Source organism: Barbatula barbatula (assembly GCF_947034865.1).
Source record: "Barbatula barbatula genome assembly, chromosome: 2".
NCBI classification, from domain to species: Eukaryota; Metazoa; Chordata; class Actinopteri; order Cypriniformes; family Nemacheilidae; genus Barbatula; species Barbatula barbatula.
In genome coordinates this window covers 17,328,333-17,348,750 of record NC_136767.1, presented here as the reverse complement: position 1 = coordinate 17,348,750, position 20,418 = coordinate 17,328,333, and the positions used below count along the sequence as shown (strand labels likewise).

The 20,418-nt window shown below is 38.0% G+C and overlaps 1 protein-coding gene across 1 annotated transcript in view; it reads left to right on the top strand.

Annotated features, from left to right (window-relative positions):
- The window catches only part of lamc3 (laminin, gamma 3), a gene marked incomplete at its 5' end in the record, with an annotated part of 67,990 nt that overhangs the window by 21,735 nt on the left and 25,837 nt on the right, over positions 1-20,418 (top strand). The window contains 7 exons of the mRNA XM_079475029.1: positions 2,056-2,244; positions 8,143-8,260; positions 9,353-9,451; positions 9,782-9,918; positions 10,320-10,436; positions 17,901-18,099; positions 20,028-20,131. Coding sequence (XP_079331155.1) covers positions 2,056-2,244; positions 8,143-8,260; positions 9,353-9,451; positions 9,782-9,918; positions 10,320-10,436; positions 17,901-18,099; positions 20,028-20,131 — 963 coding nt within the window. The remainder of the gene's footprint in view (positions 1-2,055; positions 2,245-8,142; positions 8,261-9,352; positions 9,452-9,781; positions 9,919-10,319; positions 10,437-17,900; positions 18,100-20,027; positions 20,132-20,418) is intronic.

The window sequence follows — 20,418 nt, the reverse complement described above, 5'->3', positions numbered from 1 at the left end:
ATGACTCTCTGAATCATTATCTCATCCGGGTCGTTCCAAACACGGATTCATTTAGGAGAGAAACACCGCAAAGAGACAGATGAAAGAGTTCAAATGAATGTTAATGCGCAAATGCAACATCAGCTACGGCACTACGATACTGCCATTAAAAAACAGAGCGGCATCACAGGAATTGTGAACACTTTGAACACACTGGACCTTTAACTGACCTACAGCTGCACTGTATTTGTAATGCAGTCCTGCGTCTAGATATTCAAAGCAGTTAATATCATCAGCACACCATTTACCCTACCAACACAATATACTCTAACTAAAGTGATGTGTGTGTTATTGTGTATGAATGTTTGTTTGTTCTCTCATGCATCTCTAGTAAATACTTTAGGGGAAGACTGTAATTGGCTATTCTGACAAACCCTTAAGGCGAAAAAGTGTGTTAATTATTTTCGTTCTGTATTCCACTAAGCTCCATGTTCCATAATTAACTCTATGTTTCTGTGGTCAACAGATGGGTTTCTTTTTTGTAATTGTTGTCCCTTCTAGTTAACTATTTTTCATAAGCACGGTCGGCACTATCTGTTAGTGAAGAGGTGAAGCTGACCACTGAAGCATTCCATGCATGGTGACATCACAAAGTTTTCTTCATGTTCTGTGCCAAGTTTATCATTTGCATGGCAGACTGTGAGTTTTGCCACCATATGTACGATGAAGTCATCGTACTTCCAACAGATATGTTAATTGACAAAAAGACGTCTGTTTTAATATAAATGTGAGAGAAGAGATGCGCTTTCGGCTGGCAAACATCAAAAACACTTATTTTTCCTTCTCGAGAATGTTCGCAGCCCTTTGTGAGGTTGTTACCCCAGTTTTTATGTCTGAAATAGAAATATTTAATATTTTAAATGGCATTATATCTTACTTTGAATGCGTTTGCTGTCATTGTGGGCTTTGACTGCCTTTTTTCCAAAAATCTGAGTGAAAAAATGCAACTCAAACATTTTTCAAACATCACATCCGCGCATCTTCTGTTGTGGTGCATCCTGATTTTGTCCTCTGTTGTGTAAAGTAGTGGCCAAAAGGGATGTAGGGCTTATTTTTTGTATAATTATTCGTTTTAATGCCCCCTCCGTTCAGATTAAACCAACAAAATATGAGGTGTATTTCTCGAGGGTAAAAATATTTAGTAGTCTCTTTCCTCGGCTATGTCCTTATGCATCTATCTACACGCAGCACGTGTCCCCTTACATGGAATTCGCCATGTTGTAAATGGACAAACTGCTCTACAGAGCGCGTTTCATAAATACGTTATCTCCTTCAGTAAAGAAGCAAGAACGTGATGACATCTCAGCCCTGTGTCAGCCACCGTAGTGCTTCAAAAGGAAAGGGTAGAGTGTGCCGTTGGTTGCAATTTGCAACCTCAAGACTAGATGCCGCTAAAGTTCATACGACGGTCCTTTAAGCCTTATTTTTATCCCTTTCCCAAAATTTGGTTCTGAACAGGTTAATAATCGTGTCTCACATTCTCCCGTACTATTTTTTAAGTGTAATGGTGAGTAATCCTTTTCTCAGCAGCAGCTCTGAAATAGGGTCCCATTAGAGAGTGATAATGTGATGGTTATTGCAGAGTCAATAGACTGATGTAACTGTAATAAAACAGGTAATGTCCCGCAATTCCCCCCTAGGTGGCTGGTGGTGCATAAAAAGCTGACTTTGTATATTCTGATTCGGTGATATAATGGGAAACAGAAGATTGTTATCACACAGGCCTGTGGCATGGGACCTTATTAGATTGTGCGTGTGCGTGCATGTGAACAAATGATATATGTAATAAAAAAATGGCTGGTGTGAATTTGATCTGAAGTCTTAACATAGCTGCGCGTTGCTATATATTTATTCATTTATTGCTTGTATAATATTTACTTACTTCTTTTTTTACTATTAGTAATTGTAATATTAATACATAATGTCATTTATTGTTGTAATTATTTTGGCCTGTATTTTTGACCTCTCTGCTCTTTCTGACACATTTATTTATATACCTTTTATTCAACCACTCAGTATGTAACTGTAGCGGTCTTGCCGATGAATGCGTCTTTGATGTGGAGCAGTACCGCAGCACTGGCAGTGGGGGGCGCTGTGTCGGCTGCAGGGGAAACACAGCTGGCCCTCACTGTGAGAGATGCAGAGAGAACTTTTACAGATCCTCACCACAACAGCCCTGCCAGAACTGCAGCTGTAATGTTATGGGTGAGTGAAACACACGCACACAACTTACCCATTGATTCACCGGCACCAATTTGTTATGTATTTACTAATGTAATAATGCTACAGTTATCTCTTTGCTCTTTGTATGACATATCACTTATTGCTCCCCGAACTCTGTGTAAGTCGCTTTGGATAAAAGCGTCTGCTAAATTACTAAATGTTCATTTAATGTTATGTAATCTTTCTTTAAAGCTCTAAATTTCTCATACAGTCAGATTCATTCAAATATCAATACATACAAATAAAGTGTTTAGAAAAACTGCATCTGTGGAGATCATGGACCACCATCATGGACTTTTTCATTATGTTTAGTAAGAATGCAAGCATTTTTGTTAGATTTTACTTTCCTTGCGGGGATGTTTGTTCCATACAATGCAAGTGTATTTTTAGCCAGAGGAAGCAATATGCAGGACATCAGGATATCATAAATCAACAAAAATACTGTAGTTATTATTATTTAAACAATGTCAGATATATTGCCTGTGGGTATAATATTTTAAAAATAAAGTTGCATTTGGAAACAATGTGGACGGATTTCAATTTCTTAAAGACTATAGATAAAGCAAGCTCATGTTAAAAAACTTTATTAATATATTGTATGTAAAATAGGTACTGCTGCAGGATTTATTTATTGACTGAATAGTTCGATTAGAATTTGATTTGCAGGTGACATGCAGATGAAAGAATAAAACAACTCAAACAACCCATATACCCAAAGACTGTGAAGGTCTATGTTAGAATCTCTCTTTTCTCATTGTTAGTTGTTTTCCGGATTACGGTGAAGTTGTGTTTTACGCCGAGTGCTACCTGTTTAACAGGTAGCGTGACGGCCCTGCAGGCGCAAATTCTGAGCTCAGTGACCCGGCACCACGGAGTGAAAGTGTCGTCCGTGTGGAGAAATGTTGCCTGGCTGTGGGTAATGTTGTTGGACATGAAAGCATACTGTCTGCCTACAGGATGAATAATGCTACAGTTATCTTCCTCTGCGCTGTTGAAAAAGCAAATGAATTTGTAGAGACAGGAATAGTTGTTGATGATCTGTTCACCACTGTACTTCCGCTCTCTACACCCTCAAAGAAAGTCCCATTATCTAACATACCCCAGTTCTTAAGTGACGATATAATAGCCAAAGCTTTGTCTCATTATGGTAAACTGGTATCTACATTTAAAAAGATCCCTAGTCTGTCAAAAACATTTGAACAACTCGTCAGCTGATGGTGTCAGAGACGGTGCCGTGGGTTACACTGAACCCAAAGCAGGACCGTCACATGCGGCTCCTGGCGAACGGTCATGTACAGTGACATGAATCATGTATGTAATGATACCCAAATGGAGTTGGGGGAGCTAGATTTTAAAGTCCCACTAATAAGAAAGTGTTCTGATAACGCTTAGAATAGGCAGACAAAAATGCAGACATGACTGAGTTCAGTAATAAAGATGAAACGTTAAGTGAGGGTGAATCATGTGATTAAAGCTTCAGTCTTTATCAGAGTGATTTTACTGGTTGTCATTATGAGGTAGTCCACATAAAACTAGAGCTACCAAAAATAAGAGAGGGTTGCACATTAATGAATACTTTCCTGAGATAAAGCAAGTGTTTCATGATGGAGGGCTGGTTTACGGACAAAGAGGTCTATCGGCTGAAAAAGATAGTAAGGAAAATTAACGATTTTATTGTGGTAATGAACAGGCTGTCAAAGTTGAGATGCTGGAATATTGTGTGTGCGCGTAAGGTGCCTGCGCAATCACTTTGAGAACGTCATTAGAAATCACAAAGTTAACTACTTTTAGTCATGTGCACACTTGCACTATAGCGGTATAATGTGCTTTTGCAAGATAAAGAAAAGGTAGAGGATACTAGTGCTGCACCTCAAAAACTGAACCGAACCCATCAGCATATTGTAAATTTTTCCCTTTCGTTTTGTTAATATGTTAATTGTCAAATTATTATTTATAAATATTTATTTTTATTTATTTATAGCCAATGCAGTGAAGAGACGCAGAAGAACTGACGAAATACGGTTAACGGATGACTAAATGCTTAAACACGGCAGCCCCCTACTCAACCCGCAGGTGTTATTTAAGTTTAACGTTAAACTTCAGAATTTTACACAAATGTGAAGTCTGTGTTTTATTTGTTTACATGCACAAATATTCATAAATAACATAAGAGATAAACTCAGGATAAAACCCTGTAAAATGTATTTGATCATTCTGAGATTATCTTCGCATCTCCGTTTCCATTTAGGCTTTTTATGCGCATTTTCAATTAATTTAAATTCTTAGATAGAAAAACCCCTTAGAGATTGCACATTCCATTACTTCTCCCCACCTGAGACGTGGATCTGCCACGCCCCTTATTCTGACCCCTCGGAATTAACAAATTAAGAACTGGTAATGAGGACAGTGAGAAAACCTAATTCCATGAATTTAATTGGGATATTTTTGTGGCCAGGTGATTTTCTTCATGTTACCTTTTCTTTTATATTTTACATTGTGTGTGTGATGTGATATCACACTGGTAAAATACCAGTTTATTTGGCGACAAAAGTTTTAAAGAAAGTTTTAAATGTTTCTGGGATGTATTTAAAACTACAAATGGTGTGATTTTGGCAAAGTTCAGACAAAAAAATGTGTCAACAATACTCTGAGAATGTCACTAAACAAATATCCCTGATGCCAAATGGCTTAGAGACTGATATTCCTGGTTTAGAAACTGTTATATCCGGCGTTTATATAACATCCATCACCTAAATGCCGTGAACAAACAGACACACCTAAACTTCTATCGCAAGAGTATCAAGCAACAGAGCAGCCCATTTTGACGCTGCAGATAATCTTGATGGTAAGCACGTCTCACTCGTCGGTTGGCTCCTGGGCGGGCTCTTTCTTTCGAATGGCCAATGAAAGGAAAAGGATGTCGACACAGAGATCCAGAATTATAAAAAACTTTCCAAAACAAGTTGAGTGCTGGGGGAGTGTATCAAGTAAAGAAATACTACTTCATACGTCCAACTAGTTTTTTAACAAGTTGACGATGTTAAGAATGAGAAGACAGCACGTTTAACAGTGTAAAGATATTTTTGTATTTTTTATGTGAAGACAAAGCAATAGACCCAATCTTAAAGTATAAATGAAATGGATGTTCCGTCAAAGTTTTTCCAGTCTGGCAAGAAAAAGCGAACAAAATAAAGTCATTCATGCCTTATGTTCAAAATCTGGAACGTTATTGACTGACCCCATGGATATCCCGAAGAGAGCAGTTACCTTTTATGAATCTTTTTATAAAAAATTAACTGAGTTCTGAATATAGGGATGTTTTTATAATCTTCCTCAAGTGTCAAAGGAAGCCATCGAAAAATTCCAGGTGCCTTGACTATTGCACAATCGGATGAAGCACTTCAAAGTATGGTGCGCTGAAAAGCACCAGGGATTGATGGGTTGCCAGTTTGTCTTTGTGGTCAGAAATTGGAGAAGATTTGCTGGAGGGACTGAATGACAGCCTTGCCGGAGGGCTTTTGCCGTTGAGTTGCGGCAGAACAGTCCTCACTCTCCGACCCAAAAAGGGTGATCTGATGGACATCAAGTGCTGGCAGCCAGTTTCTCTCCTGTATTCATGAGTGACTTCAAGCTTCTTTCTAAAATTTTAGCTAATCGATTGGCAAAAATTATGGACCAGATCATCCATCCTGACCTAACCTGACATATTGTGTCCCTGGTAGGTCAATTTTTTTAAATGTCTCCTTGATCAGAGGTCTTCTTCATGTCTCTAATGTTTTGTATTTAGATTGTGGTCTAATATCACTGGATCAGGAGAAACCTTTTGATTGCGTCGAGCATGTCAATTTATGGAGAGTTTTGGAAGCCTTTGCTGTTTGCAAATAATTCATAGATCAGGTGTAAGTTCTCTGTAGTGACCTTCAGAGCATTCTCAAGGTGAATGGGGGTTTCTGTGCTACTTTCGGAGCATTAGACAGGGGTATTCACTCTCTGGCATGCTTTATTCTTTGGCCATAGAAACCTTATTACAGCAAATAAGCTTCATGGTATATCTTTGCCAAAGTGTAGTGGTGAGTTTTTATTATCACTGTACACTGATGACATAATAGTTATGATCAGTAAGCAAAGGGATATACAAGGTTTATTAGAATTACTTGGGAAGTTTTATCTCCTGCTAAAATAAATTGGAACAAAAGTGATGCACTGCTGATAGGAAGTTAAAATGGTGGGAAACCATTACTGCCTACTGATCTATGTGGGGGAAAAGAAGGTTTTAAATATGTGGGGGTGTTTTTAGGTGATGAGACAGTAGTACAGAAAAATTGCCAAGGTGTTATTGAAATGGTCAAAGGGCGCTTAGAAAAATGGGAGCATCTGACTCCAAAATTGTCATATAGAGGGATTCTTTTATTTAACAATAATTTGGTGAGGTCTTCCTTATGGCACAAGTTGGCCTGTGCAGATCCTCCTTTGCAGCTTCTGGCAAAAATCCTGGCAAAAACATTTTATCCTGGTGCACTTTTTTGGGAATGATTACATTGGATCCCATAAAATGTTTTGCTTTTGTCTAAGGAGGAAGATGGTCAAGGACTTATTCGATTGCAATTTCTGCTAAAACTGTTGGATGGACCTACAAATTTTAGCTGGCATGCTGTTGATTTTGATGTTTGAGTTTTAGTCTGGGGCTGGATAAAGCACTTTTTTTGGATGGACCCCCTAAATCTGGACACCTCAACACTAAGCTTTTATAAGAATATTTATACGAAAAAGAGTCTTTTTGCTTTTCAACGACCAGAAAATGTACTTTCTCTTCACTGGTTATTAGAGGAACCCTTAATCTGTGGCTCTCGGATGGATCTAACGGACAGCTTTTTCCTGGACTTAGTAGGTTGCTGATTGCACGCAACATTATTAGACTGAGTCAGTTACTGGACATTGTGGAGCCGGACTTTAAGAATGAATCATTATTGGCTGAGCGATTGGGAATCAGGTATATTCGTCTGGTTTCCCAGCTGCTCATGAAATGGTATACTGTTCTTAAAACAATTGAAATTGATTTATTGACAAAGTACTGTAATGTGCACAAAGGTGTTCTTGTGTTCCCAATCCTAAAGACTCTTATCCCAGTTTGGTACTATCTGTGAATGTAGAAGGGATCACCTTCCATTTCTTTGACAATGTTACTTCTTTGTGTAAAGACTTTTGTTTTTATACTAAATCATTGTGCAGATGTTGTGTTTTAGTTTTTAGAAAAAAGGTTTTAAATGGAAATATTGACATTCATTGGCGTGATGTTCTTAAACTGGATGAGAGTACAAAACCTGAGTGGAGATCTTTATACTGTATTTACCACCGTTGACCTAGAGAACAGGTGATTTATAATGTAGAAATTATCCATGGTGCTGTTGCGGTCAATGCTTTTATTTCAGTTTTGAGGTTGTCTCCACATGTGTTTTTTGTTCTCACAGAGAAACAATATTTCATGGTTTTACAAATAGTTGTAGATCGGAACCTTTATTTTTAATTGTTAGTTACATTTGTTGGTGTTTGCGTCAGAATGTTGTAGCTTTGTTTTCTAATTTGGTAAAATCAAGAGTATTGGTCAAGAGTATTGGTTGATTTGTATGATTATCCATTAATGATTTTGTTACATTTGAACATATTTGTTGTTACAATGAGGCTCTGTTTATGAGGGTGAATTAATCTTTTTTTATTTAGTTGCATTGTATGAGTGTATTGTGAATAGGAGGTTTTGTAATAAAGATCGTCTTTTAATTATCTCTGTGTTTCTCTCTCTCTCTCTCTCTCTCTCTCTCTCTCTCTCTCTCTCTCTCTCTCTCTCTCTCTCTCTCTCTCTCTCTCTCTCTCTCTCTCTTCCAGGTTCTGTGAGTTTGCAGTGTGATGCAGAGGGAGTATGTTTGTGCTGGCCAGGTGTGTCTGGTGTGAAATGTGACATTTGCAAGTCTGGTTTCCATTCTCTGGGCCCTGGTGGATGCAGGTAATAAGGCCGGAAGCATTGTAGGATGGGAAAACATCATACTTAGACCTTGCATGCTGATATTCATATAAATATCTTACATGTAGCACAACATCACAAATAATATGTGCTGAGCAGAATTAGGTCCATAAACATTCATTAAGTACAAAAACTCTGGATACTTTGTGTGGGACTTAGACTCATGCTATTATAATGCCTTGCAGTACAAGTTCAGCTAAGAAATTAAATAATGACTCATTGACAGCAGCCGGTCTGAATTTTAAGTCAAAAAGGTTAACTAACACGTGTAAAACTCTATCACACTAAAGCTCAAGACCAGAGAAGTACAGTGAAAGTATTCAAATCAAAGCAAATTAGGACACAAATTAAATATTACAATATATTGTGTATTAAGTTAAGATATATATTATGATATTAAGTTATCTATCAAGATTAATTTGTTCTGACATAGTTTAACAGTTTTGTTCTGACCTCACCACTATTTAAACTATAGTGAATAAATCCAAAAGATTTTTGCAAAATGCAATCTTCATTACTGCTTACTCTTCTATTTTGTATTCATTCCATATTATCTTTTACATTATTATTATTATTTTATTTAGCATTTGTTATTTAACAAGAGAAATTGAGAAATTGAAGGAAAGATTTTACAATAAAATGCACATAAATAACATCCACCTTAAGAGTCCTCGCACTTTGCACATGCGTACAGTACCCATCGACGCATGTAACTCTGTAATGCAGACAAAAACACAAGAGACAGGCAAAACGTCAAACAAAAATGTTATACATCAATTCGTTCTCCTGTGGCCTAGGTAGGTCAGTGTTTTCGGGTGTAAATTAGTTGGTCCACTGGAGCGAAACATGAACCAAAGAGATGGGGAGAGAGAGTGAGAGAGGTATAACTCTTGTCAGGTAAGAGACTTACGGGTAATAGTGAGCCAGTTAAAGCAAAAAATTTAAGGCCATGTGGCAGATCACCGACAGATAAAACATTTACACCTGACAGAGCAGCTCCCGTCCTAGAGCTGCTGTGAGCAACAGGCTCTCTCGTGTTTAATGGATGTTTGTATATGTGTGTGTTTCAAACAGGTTGTGTGAATGTGATGAAAGGGGCAGTGTGGGAGTGTGTTCAGCTGAAGATGGCCGCTGCCGCTGCAAGACTAACGTGGAAGGACAGTCATGCAACAGGTGACCCATAGCATACCCTCACTGGCCCACTCTCTATCTTTCTCATTTCTCATTGAACCATTTGCCCTATTGATAGACTAAATGATGCTAATCTCACACATACACACAGACGAACACTAGTTATCATAAATCAAAGGAGAACATAAAAAATCATAAAAAACTCTCATTTCCACTCCCCTCTGCAAACAACTCGATAAAAAAAGAGAGAATTCTCTCTTTCACATACATCATTTTGAGTTCACATACATCATTTTGATAGAATAGAGAAAAGAAGACCACTCTACAGTATCAGTGCGCTATATTTATGTTTTTTGTTTTTGTGTACTATAGGTGCAAACCAGACTCCTTCAACCTTCAGCTGGAGAATCCAGAGGGCTGTAAGAAATGCTTTTGTTTTGGCCACTCCTTGGCCTGCTCATCCTCCAATCAGCACACGGCTGTCAAGATTATTTCAGACTTTCTACGAGGTAATTCATAAAACAACCACATGGGGAGCCTTGAGCAAATATTCAATGGTGTGGCTTTAAAGTACACAATGGCTTCAGAATAACCATTTAAAGTAGAAATGTTAGTAATATTTGAATTTACAAAACAAACAAGAAGGGAAATCTTGTCTACAATCCTAATTTTAGTCAAAGGGTAAAAAAAGGTCATTATTAAAACAAATTAGAAAGTCCACGGGAAACCCGTTGCTAATTTTCCTGTCAGGTTGGCCTACAGGGTGACATCTCTGTTTAACTGCTCTATTGTAAAGGCTATTTTTACTGTCAGGATTACAATTACAATTATCTTTAATTTGACCTTATATATTTTACGGATGCTTTAACTGTTCTGCAGTGAATATATTTTGATGGTGTTTTTTGTTAAGATCCAGATGGCTGGAGGGGCGTATTCACCAGAGGGCAGGAACACTCCCTGATCTGGAAAGAGGGAGAAGTTTATTTGTTGCCTAAGAGAGAGGAGAACGGCTTCTATAAAGCCCCTGGTAGGAAAGCATCCCTTAACTGATGTAATGCCATTTTACCAGATAACTTGAATTACCTTTGTATAGGATCATTTGTTTAGGTCTTTTTGGGATATCCTTTGTCTGTGATGTACTAAGCTTTCCCTACTTTTAATTAGTTTGACTGTGTGTGACAGTTTGAGACCATCAGAGTCATCCAATAAGGTTCCAGCAACAAGCAATTTTATTGTCAACAATGAAAGCAAAATAACAGCTTATTAGAAATGTGTATGGCTTTGGTTTCTTTGTTGCCATGCTCTCTGGTACTCGCAATTGAAACGGTGCACTTCATAAAACACATAACTTTTGCAAACCTTACAATTACTTTTTGCTGCAGTTTACCCCACAATTCTGGCAGTTTCTCGATATGCGTTCTTCAGCGATCTTGTTATCTCCTGTTGTCGCACTACGTCATCAATAACCATCAATGTCCAGTTCCAATACTCAGGAACACAGGAAAAGAGAATGCATGAAAGTATCTGGATGTGTTCTTGATATCAAGCATGCATTGAATGCAGAACCTGCTTGAAGTCCAATAAGTCATTGTGGCAGGTCCATCTGAGTTCGTTCCTCCGAACCGCAAGACCGGTCTCCTCAAGAACACAAGTCTGTTTTTTTTCCTTCCTGGAATTGAGAAACAGCTTCTGTCTTCATGTACTTCACGTCCAAATCTGTATACATTTCCTTGTTCTGGTGAACACAGAGAAAGATATTTGGAAGAATGCTTGTGACCAAACAGTTCTAGGTCACCACTGAGTACCATTGTAGAAAAAATTACAATGGGAGTCAAGTGCCCCAGAACTGTTTTCTTTCCTACATTCTTCAAAATATCTTCTTTTGTGTTCAACAGTTGAATTTACAAAGCAATTTGGTCAATGAAGGCAAAGAACTGTTTGTTTATGAGCATTCTTCCAAATAACTTTCTCTGTATTCATCAGAACAAAGACATTTATACAGATTTGGAACAACTTAAGTAAATTAAACTGTTCCTTTAAAATGACAAAATCCCAGATCAGGGCCCTGTCCAGTGATCTAGGAAGCTGATTCATACAGTTCCATATTGTGTTGCTCTGTGTGATCTTTTCACAGCTGGTTATGACCGACATTTAAATGAACGAGAAATGGATAGAATGAATATGGTTGGCCATACATGATAATCCACAAAGGAACCTCTGATGTTAAAGAGGTTAGACAAGGCAGCTCAGAGGCTGGATTTTAGTACATTTCCCCTAAGTGTAATGGAGAGTCTGAGTGTATTTACTTTTGAGCAGTCTACACAGCAATTTACCACCACAGGGAGACACATAGCCAAAACAACTCAGCTGTTCTGTCCGGGGAAAATCCTGTTAACATCATGTCCTTTTGTCTCGTGACTTACACTATTTGATAGATGTTGATCAGCACCCACACAAATTCAACCAGTTCACCCATGAATGTAAATTTCTGCATTATCTACTCATTTTCCGGTCATTCCAGACTTTCTTCTGTGAAACTCAAAAGAAGAGATTTTGAAAAAATGTCTCAGTGGTTCCATACAATTGAAGTCAATTTGGTCCAGTGTGGTTTGCTTAACGTTCTTCAGAATATCCTTTGTGTTCTGCATGAAACAATTCATAAAGATTTGACATGACATGAGGGTAAATAAATGATGAAAGCATTTTTGGCTTCAAATTTAAATTTCTCTTTAAATTACATCTGTGTCTACACAAAACTGCTCCATGATTCAAAAACCGCAGGTTTAGGAGGGTTTCTCGTGTATTAACAAGGTTCTAATGATCACGTCTGTGTGTGTAAGCGTGCATGTTTAGTCTCATCCATCTTTGTTTAACTGCCATTGGTTGGTGGCCAAGTGATGTGATAGTTGCCTCTTTCTGCGGCTCTCTGCACCACTTGGTGCCGTTTTGCTTATCGCTGCAACGCAGGGCTTGTTTGCGCTGTTCTGAACGCTTTGTTAAAATACGCAGAGATCTATTGCTCCCCCGATGCTTTTTACAATCTAATTTTCACTCTTTCCCTCCCCAGTTGTCTCATTCAACGGGGTCTCCACATGTTTGCTTGAAATACAGCCACCATGACTATTTCTATAAACTCTGTTGTCTGATTTGTGTCATGCGCACTATTCTGATCCTTAATCACTGCACTTTGTAGAGAGACTTGTGTTTGAAAAGGAATGTTTTACTGATTTAGTATGTCTTGAGTTGAGTATTAGAAAGAGTTTAATAGATGCTGCATAAATGTGTGTGTGTGTGTGTGTGTGTGTGTGTGTGTGTGTGTGTGCGTGCGTGCGTGCGTGCGTGCGTGCGTGCGTGCGTGTGCGTGCGTGCGTGTGTGTGTGCGTGTGTGCATGTGGGTGTGTGTGTTTGTTCTACTGAATGAAAATGCAAATGTTTCAATGTTTCTTCACATGACTAGCTCATCTATCTGGGCACAGCACTGGGCTTTTGACACCAATGAGGCTGCCATGTCAATAGTGGTGACAAGATACCATAGCCAAGCAACCAAGCCAAGAGTTTAGCTAGCAGACTGAGCCAGACTGTGTGTGTGTGTGTGCGTGTGTGTGTGTGTGAGAGAGAGAGCTCTCCCCAGAGCTACAGCTGCTCCGTAGTGAGAGGAAAGAGCGAACATTTATCATAGCTTTGAGGAGAAAACAACGCGTCAAGCATAAACACGCATGCACACACAAACTCTCGACACCCACTAAATCTGGTCACAATCTGTCTCTGAGTCACAAAAACAGATGGAGAGAAACAGAGGTCAAAATAAGATTAGAGTAAAAGAAGGATCAAGGCAGTGTTTGGATCTAAATGTCCCCTGTTGCCTGAGATGCGGTCAGGTACCGTTTCCCTCACCAGTGCACCCTGACAGTCTACCATATGCCTGGAATAAATCTTTCAGGGAGTTACTTGTGAGACGTATCGAATGTGATCAACTAAAACAAATTCCAGAAATTATGCTGAATTCTTTAATCGCTTAACTGAGGTTTAATCATAATTTGCTGTTTAACTAGGAGTGGGTGATAGATTCAATATTTACGATGTATTTTTTATGATTATGCTTACGGTGTGAGATTAAGCAACATCATAAACATGCAATGATTTTAAGCCACATTTTATGAAAGCAGAGCATCTGGGATTTAAACATACTGTATGTGACCCTGGATCGCAAAACCAATCTTAAGTAGCACGGGAACATTTTTAGTTAAAGCCAAAAATCCATTGTATGGGTCAAAATTATCTATTTTCTTTTATGCCAAACATCATTAGGATATCAAGTAAAGATCATGTTCCATGAAGATATTTCGTAAATATAAAAACGTAACTGTGAGTGGATGGCCTCCGATTTATAACTGCAAAGGCAATTTTATCAATATTTAGATTTTTTTTGTACCCTCAGATTCCAGAGTTTTAAACGGTTTTATTGTCCTATCCTCACAACCCATTTACCAATAGAAAGCATAATTATTCCGATTTCACATTATGTAAAAAGCTCAATTTCGTAAAATTGACCCGTTGGACTGGTTTTGTTTTCCAGGGTCACATATTTGCAAAGTGAAAATGAAAATTCCTTCATTATTTGCTAACCCTCTTATCATTTTAAACCTGTATGACTATTTCCGTTTTGCTGTTTATGAATATTGTTATTAGAGTGCACAAACACACAATAGATTTTCTAATTCCTCATTTAGCAAAATGAGGTTCATCCAAGATTTATCACAACCTCTCTATTCAACTGGGCTCATCAACCATCACACCTTCCAGAACGGCCAGGAACCTGGGTTTGTAATCGATGATCAGCTAAATTTAACGGATCACATTGCAAGCTCCACCTGGTTCTGTTGAATCATCCTTTAGAAAAATTTGACCTTTACTGTCTGAGCATGCTACGCAAGTCCTAGTCCAGGCTCTTGTTCTGTCCTGACTAGTCACTTGCAATCCGCTTCTTGCTTGACTCCCAGCTTGAACAACCAAACCTCTACAGATGATCCAGAATGCAGCAGCAAGAGTGGTCTTCAATGAACCGAAGAGAGCACACGTCATTCCTCTCTCTCAAGTACCTTCTCTGGATCTGTTCCACATTTGTGGAATAATCTGCCCCTGCTAAAATCAGCAGATTCTGTAGCCATCTTTAAGAATCGGCTGAAAACACATCTCTTCCGTCAGCACCTGACCGATACCGATATGTTCTGACTTATGTTTCTTCTTTTCTCTTTCTATCCTTTAAAAAAACCTTTAGCTTGGTTTTTCTTTGGTAGGCTATATGAGACCATGCACTTTCACTGCACTTATGCTTTTTGTTGTTCCAATTGCTTCTATTGTTTACCTCAATTGAAGTCGCTTTGGATAAAAGCGTCTGCTAAATTATTAAATGTAAATGTAAAAAGCTGTGAAAAATGTTTTTATTTGACTAATTTCAATGTTTGGAATCCTCTTGGTTACATTGTCAGTTTGATCAAAATAGTTTCTCTGCTTTCTGATTGTAAAATTAGGAAACATCAATAGAACTGCAGAACAAACCCTATTATGTTGTTGAACCCACACATTTGTTATAACATCCACTGTGACCGAATACTGCATTGATATTGCTGCAGGGATGACACCAGCAAAAAATGCAAGAACACCCACTGTGGAGACAATGAGAAGCTCAGAGGTTAAATACTTCATATGAGCATGTTGACCCACTGACTTCATCCATACAACAATCTGAGGTTCTTGACTGTATTGCATCTTAAGTTTCATGGATGACAGATCAGGTAAACACTAAACATCTTTGCAGGTGTCCATGCTGAAACCCATTCATATATGTATTTTGCTCCCACGTCTCATAGTGAAATGGTGAAAGTATAGACCAAAGTCAGCCTAGACATTTGTCATTTTGAAGCTTACACAAATGAGGATTCTGTTATTTTGGAGATACTGTTTATCTTCTCATTCTGCCTTTTAAAGCACAAATCCAAAGCATCAAAAAGACACGTGGAATTCTTCATGTCCTCTTGGAGAATTGTTTGTGTGATGCTAAAGAAATATAATTGAGGCTCGGCGGGTTTAATTGAGTCGGGGAAAAGTTAAAGCCCGGATTGGTTGTTTAGTTTGATGGAGGCTCACTAAATGTCACCAGGCTTTGTCGTGGGCGGCGATTCATTTGTTTGTCTGAGATAGGGTTAACACTTCCATTTATTCGGATGTGAGGTCAGGAAGATGGTGTTAAATACAAGCGCCGAGAGCTGGGATATTTTATTTGTCTTTGCTGCTGACACTTTTCACTTTCCTTCAGTCGTTTTTATATTTTCTCATTTATAGTCGTAGTTTTTCACCAGAGACAACTCTTGAGTGCCTCTGGTTCTGGAAAGTCAGTTTCAGGTTTTAGAAGCAACGCACCGGCTATATATATTTGATTTATTGTCGCTTTCTTCACTTTTTGTTGGAGTTAAAGTTTGTCTCGACATCCCCACGCCAGCGCAGTTTGTGAATCAACTCTCATAAGGGTGTTTTGAACAGGCTGTCAAGCCTTGAAACAGCAAGACCTCAACAGGTATAGAACATTTTAGCCTCCCTTTATTGAAGTTGATTCGTACTTGTCCCTGTGTGTGGATCGACGGGGGGTGGAGAAGAAAACACAGTCCTGCTAAGTATCTAACAAGCTTTCGGGTTGTCGGGGCTCAGAATGTTTTACGGCTCTTTGTTTTAGGCGAAGCATGTGGTGCGGTACATGCTTTTGAGGGCTCAGGTCGATGGTGAGAGGATGATGGGAACAGGAAACTCTCAGGGGTGTCTGATAATGGTCCAATGTGAGATCTGAGCCCCACAGAGTGGCCGATATCTTATATAACATAAAAGACTGTAATTTTACCCTGATTTGTGTGTGGGCTTGCCAGTTTTCAGCTGGCCTACAAATCAAGGTCAAAATTAGAAAGAAGAATCATACAATATGAAGTCATGATTTGACATTTTTGTCTTTGTTAAAGGGATAGTTCAGACAAAAATAAAAATTATGTCATCATTTACTCACCCTCTTGTCATTCCAAACATATATAACTTTTTTTCTTCCACAGAACACAAAATATATTATGAAGAATGTTGCTAAATGGGGGCCAGTGGTGTTAAGTGACCAACTTTCTTCAAAATATCTTCTTTTGTGTTTTGCATAAAGGTTTGAAATGACATGAGGGTGAGTAAATGATGACTTGATTCAAATTTTTGATGAAGCAGTAGCAAAGCTTCAAGAGCAGAGGAAGGGGAATGATTGACATTGTTGAACACAAAAGCCAGATGATTTCTCCTCGATTCAACACCAATATTGTCAATGGCTATTTTCAGATATTGGTGATGGTACAAAAGGGTTTTCAAAGTACCAAATCCGTAAACAGTTTTACTGTAACAACTGGCTATTTTTGTGTTTTTTACAGTCGAAAGCTTCCCCTCTTCATCCTTATCAATCACATTTCTCTGAGATATTATTTTCTTTTTACGCCGAAATGTGTGGCTCATCTCTGGTTAATGAACTTCAACTGAATGAATCTTTAACAACTGTGCCTGTAAAGACTAAGCACCTACATACAACGTGGGCCAAACTACAGACCCATACGAATCATTTCAACCTATTAAAAACAATACTATACATATACATACTGTACAAACACAACACAATTACTCTACCTTTATATTCAGTGAAGTAAGAAATTAGATTCAATACGACAATCCTCCTGCTGCAGTAGTAATGTATTCACACTGATGACAGGCTTGACTGCTGCTACTCTTTAAAATGAGCTTGCTGCATTAAATCCATTCTGACATTTCCTTAAAGCACTTACTCGTTCCAATGGAGACGAGATGTAACACTGAACCTTTATGATGTTCAGGAGTTCAGAGACTGTTAATAAAACAATCCATACAATTGTACATGTCTGCGAGCGAGCATATGCATCTGTTTGGGCTTGTGAGTCCATGCATGCAGATAAATGTGTGCCAGAGTTCTTTGAAGTCGTGTTAATGCCCTTTAATGAAGCAGAGACATATGAGCCCAAATTACAGCCATCCTCTTGCATCTACTTGCGTATGGGGATGTAAAACACTTTCAACAAGATCACAGAGATCCGTAGTAGAAAGATCTCTTTTTATACTGTGAATTTAAAATCCTATTATATTTTTATACTTGTTAACAAACACACACACACTTTATTCTTTTGGTGTTTATCTTTGGTAATCGGGTCGCCTCGGCTCAGCGGCTGGTGTAATGTGCTGGTAATCTGCTGGTTGTGAGTTTGTGTTCCAGAAAATTCTGTGCTGCCCTTGAGCAAACCTCTTAACTCAATTCACAGGCCAGCTGTTGCCGCCTGATAGATGTTACAGTTGTGTTTCCCTTATCACACCAAACAGTATTCAAATTACAATACACATGACAATTGGTGCCAATTTGAAAAATTATGGTCTGTTTTATCTTATCTCACAGATAAATTTCTGGGGAACATGTTGCTAAGTTACGGGCGGACCCTTAGCATGTCATTTACGGCTGAGATGGAAGTGCTGCTGCCCAGAAGTGTGACCGTTGTGTTGGAAGGGTCTGGAATATCTGTTGCGGCTGATTTATACTCTCAACAGGAACCTCGACGCTCATTGGACAAGACGGCCGTCGACATATTTACTCACAGGTGAGTGTGAGTTTGTTATTACTCTCCATATACAGTATGCACCCAGATGTGGGTGAACGATTAACCCTTGAAAAAATTGAGCATGAAAAACCTTAGTTACAGTGCTGTTGTAATGGGAAACAATGATCACTACTTCAGATCATTCTCGGTTCAAAGGGAAACCGTGAGGAATGCATTTTGATTGCATAAAAATACTTAAAAACTGAAATCTAGCCACTAAATGGTTGCTAAAAGAACAATCAATACGGCAAAATATTTAGCAAACAAACATGTTTTTGTGTGCGCGTGTGTCACATTTTTAACGTTAGGTGCCCCAATCGAGCAGAAATCTGTATGTAGCGCTTTTTGTGGAGTTCTGCAGACAATAACAATGTGGACCTGTCAATAGACAAATACTGAGAAACATTTGAATAAAGAGTGTGAGGTTGTAAGAGCAAGTTAATTTACAAAAGGATGAAAAGAATAACAAGGATGCCATCAAGCGCTTGCTTGATTTGTCTATAATTATGTGGTTTTAACAATTCTTTTCAGTTTTTATTTGAGTAAGTAAACAGTCTTCCCAGAAAAGTATGTGCTGCCATGTTATATTTTCATGGCTCTCTTAGAGCCCTTATGCAAATTTTACAAGTGGATGATGTTGTTGGGTTCCCAAAGAGTTTTAAGAGGAATGAAAGCGTATTGTTATGCAAAAATAAAATGCTAATCCCTGCCGTTTACAAAAGATTGATGAATTGATTGTTTGTCAAAAGGAATAAGCAGGTGTTTAGAATACACATTTTTATGTTGCTGCCATCATGCATTTGTTTTTGGTAAAGTAACACCAGTTTTATCCCAGAATTTAGATTTAAGTAAAAAAACAAAGATGTTGGCACGTAAAAACAAGCGTCATCGAAATTATTGGAGTGAGACTACAAAAAAAAAACAATTCTCATTCTTAAAGTCCCAGTGAACTTGAAGTTGCGATTGTTTTGCTTCCGTGTTTTGACGCATTTCCGAATTAAATTTGTGGGCGTGGCTTGCGTTTTTTCACAGCGATTTGACAAATGTATGTCATTTAAGATGGATAGTCACTATAGGCGGAAGTGCATTTTCAGATTTTAACTAAAGATTATGAGGGCACACGAATCTTAAAAAGAAAATGATCTACATTGATAAGCTATTTTTAATAAATGCTGCAATACGCTGAAACTAGTTTTTTTATGACATATCGCTTATTGCTCCCTGAACTCTTTGTAAGTCGATTTGGATAAAAGCATCTGCTTAATGACTAAATGTAAATGTGAATGTATTTCATGAAAAAATAGGAATTTTATTTTTTTATTTCACTGGGACTTTAGTAACTAAAAATGTTGAAAATGACTTATAATAAGTTTTCTTTAGTTTTTCTGAAAAGGTGTTGAAGACTATCAAATTTTTTGGGACCAAAGAACAGAGAAAAGCAAACATGCGTTTAAGACCTGTGGCTTATTATTAAGTGTTTCTTGATATTTAAAAAGGTGTGAAGAATATGAATAAACATTAGACAACAATTGTGGTTTCATTCACGATATCTGTGTATTCAAGATTGCATGTGTGGCAGCATATGGCAGTTTTACTTGACAGCGTATTAGGTTTATATACATTTTGTTTTTGTTGTTTTAACAGATGTTTTTAATAGAGTGATGAAACTGTGTTGTGATATCAAATTATTATTAATCACATTTAACAGAATCAGAGACAGTGGGATAGTATTAACTGAAAGATAAAACAAGGAAATGGGTATCACAAAAAACGCACAAGGTGAGAAATGGTGCTAAATATATACAGTGTCATCATGTATTTAGTTATAGGCAAATGCTGTGTCTAGGGACCACAATGTCATAAAGCTTTGTAAAACACTGGAATTACTCTGAAAAGCCTGGTTTTAACTCTTATCTCACTCTTCCCAGGTTGACAGAGAGGGATGTCCAGCCATCTATTTCACAGTATGAGTTTCTCCAAATGCTCTACAATCTGACTGCTCTACATATCAGTAATGCAGGGGGCCAGAATTGTGAGTTATTGTTAATGTGCATGTTTTTTTAAATAAATAATCAAATGCAATCAACACTGACTAAATGTTATAAATGGAGCAACATAAATATGGCAGAATGTGCTCTACTGAGAGCCATTGGGCCAGACCACACCCCCTAAATGATCAGCTGGGTCGTGATTGGATAGTAATTGCATTTGGCTGTTTAGACTGTACAGTGTTGAATATACTTATGAATGTAATATTTAATTACTGTGTAATTAATTCTGTATTTTACACTTTAAAGGTAAATACCCTTAGCACATACC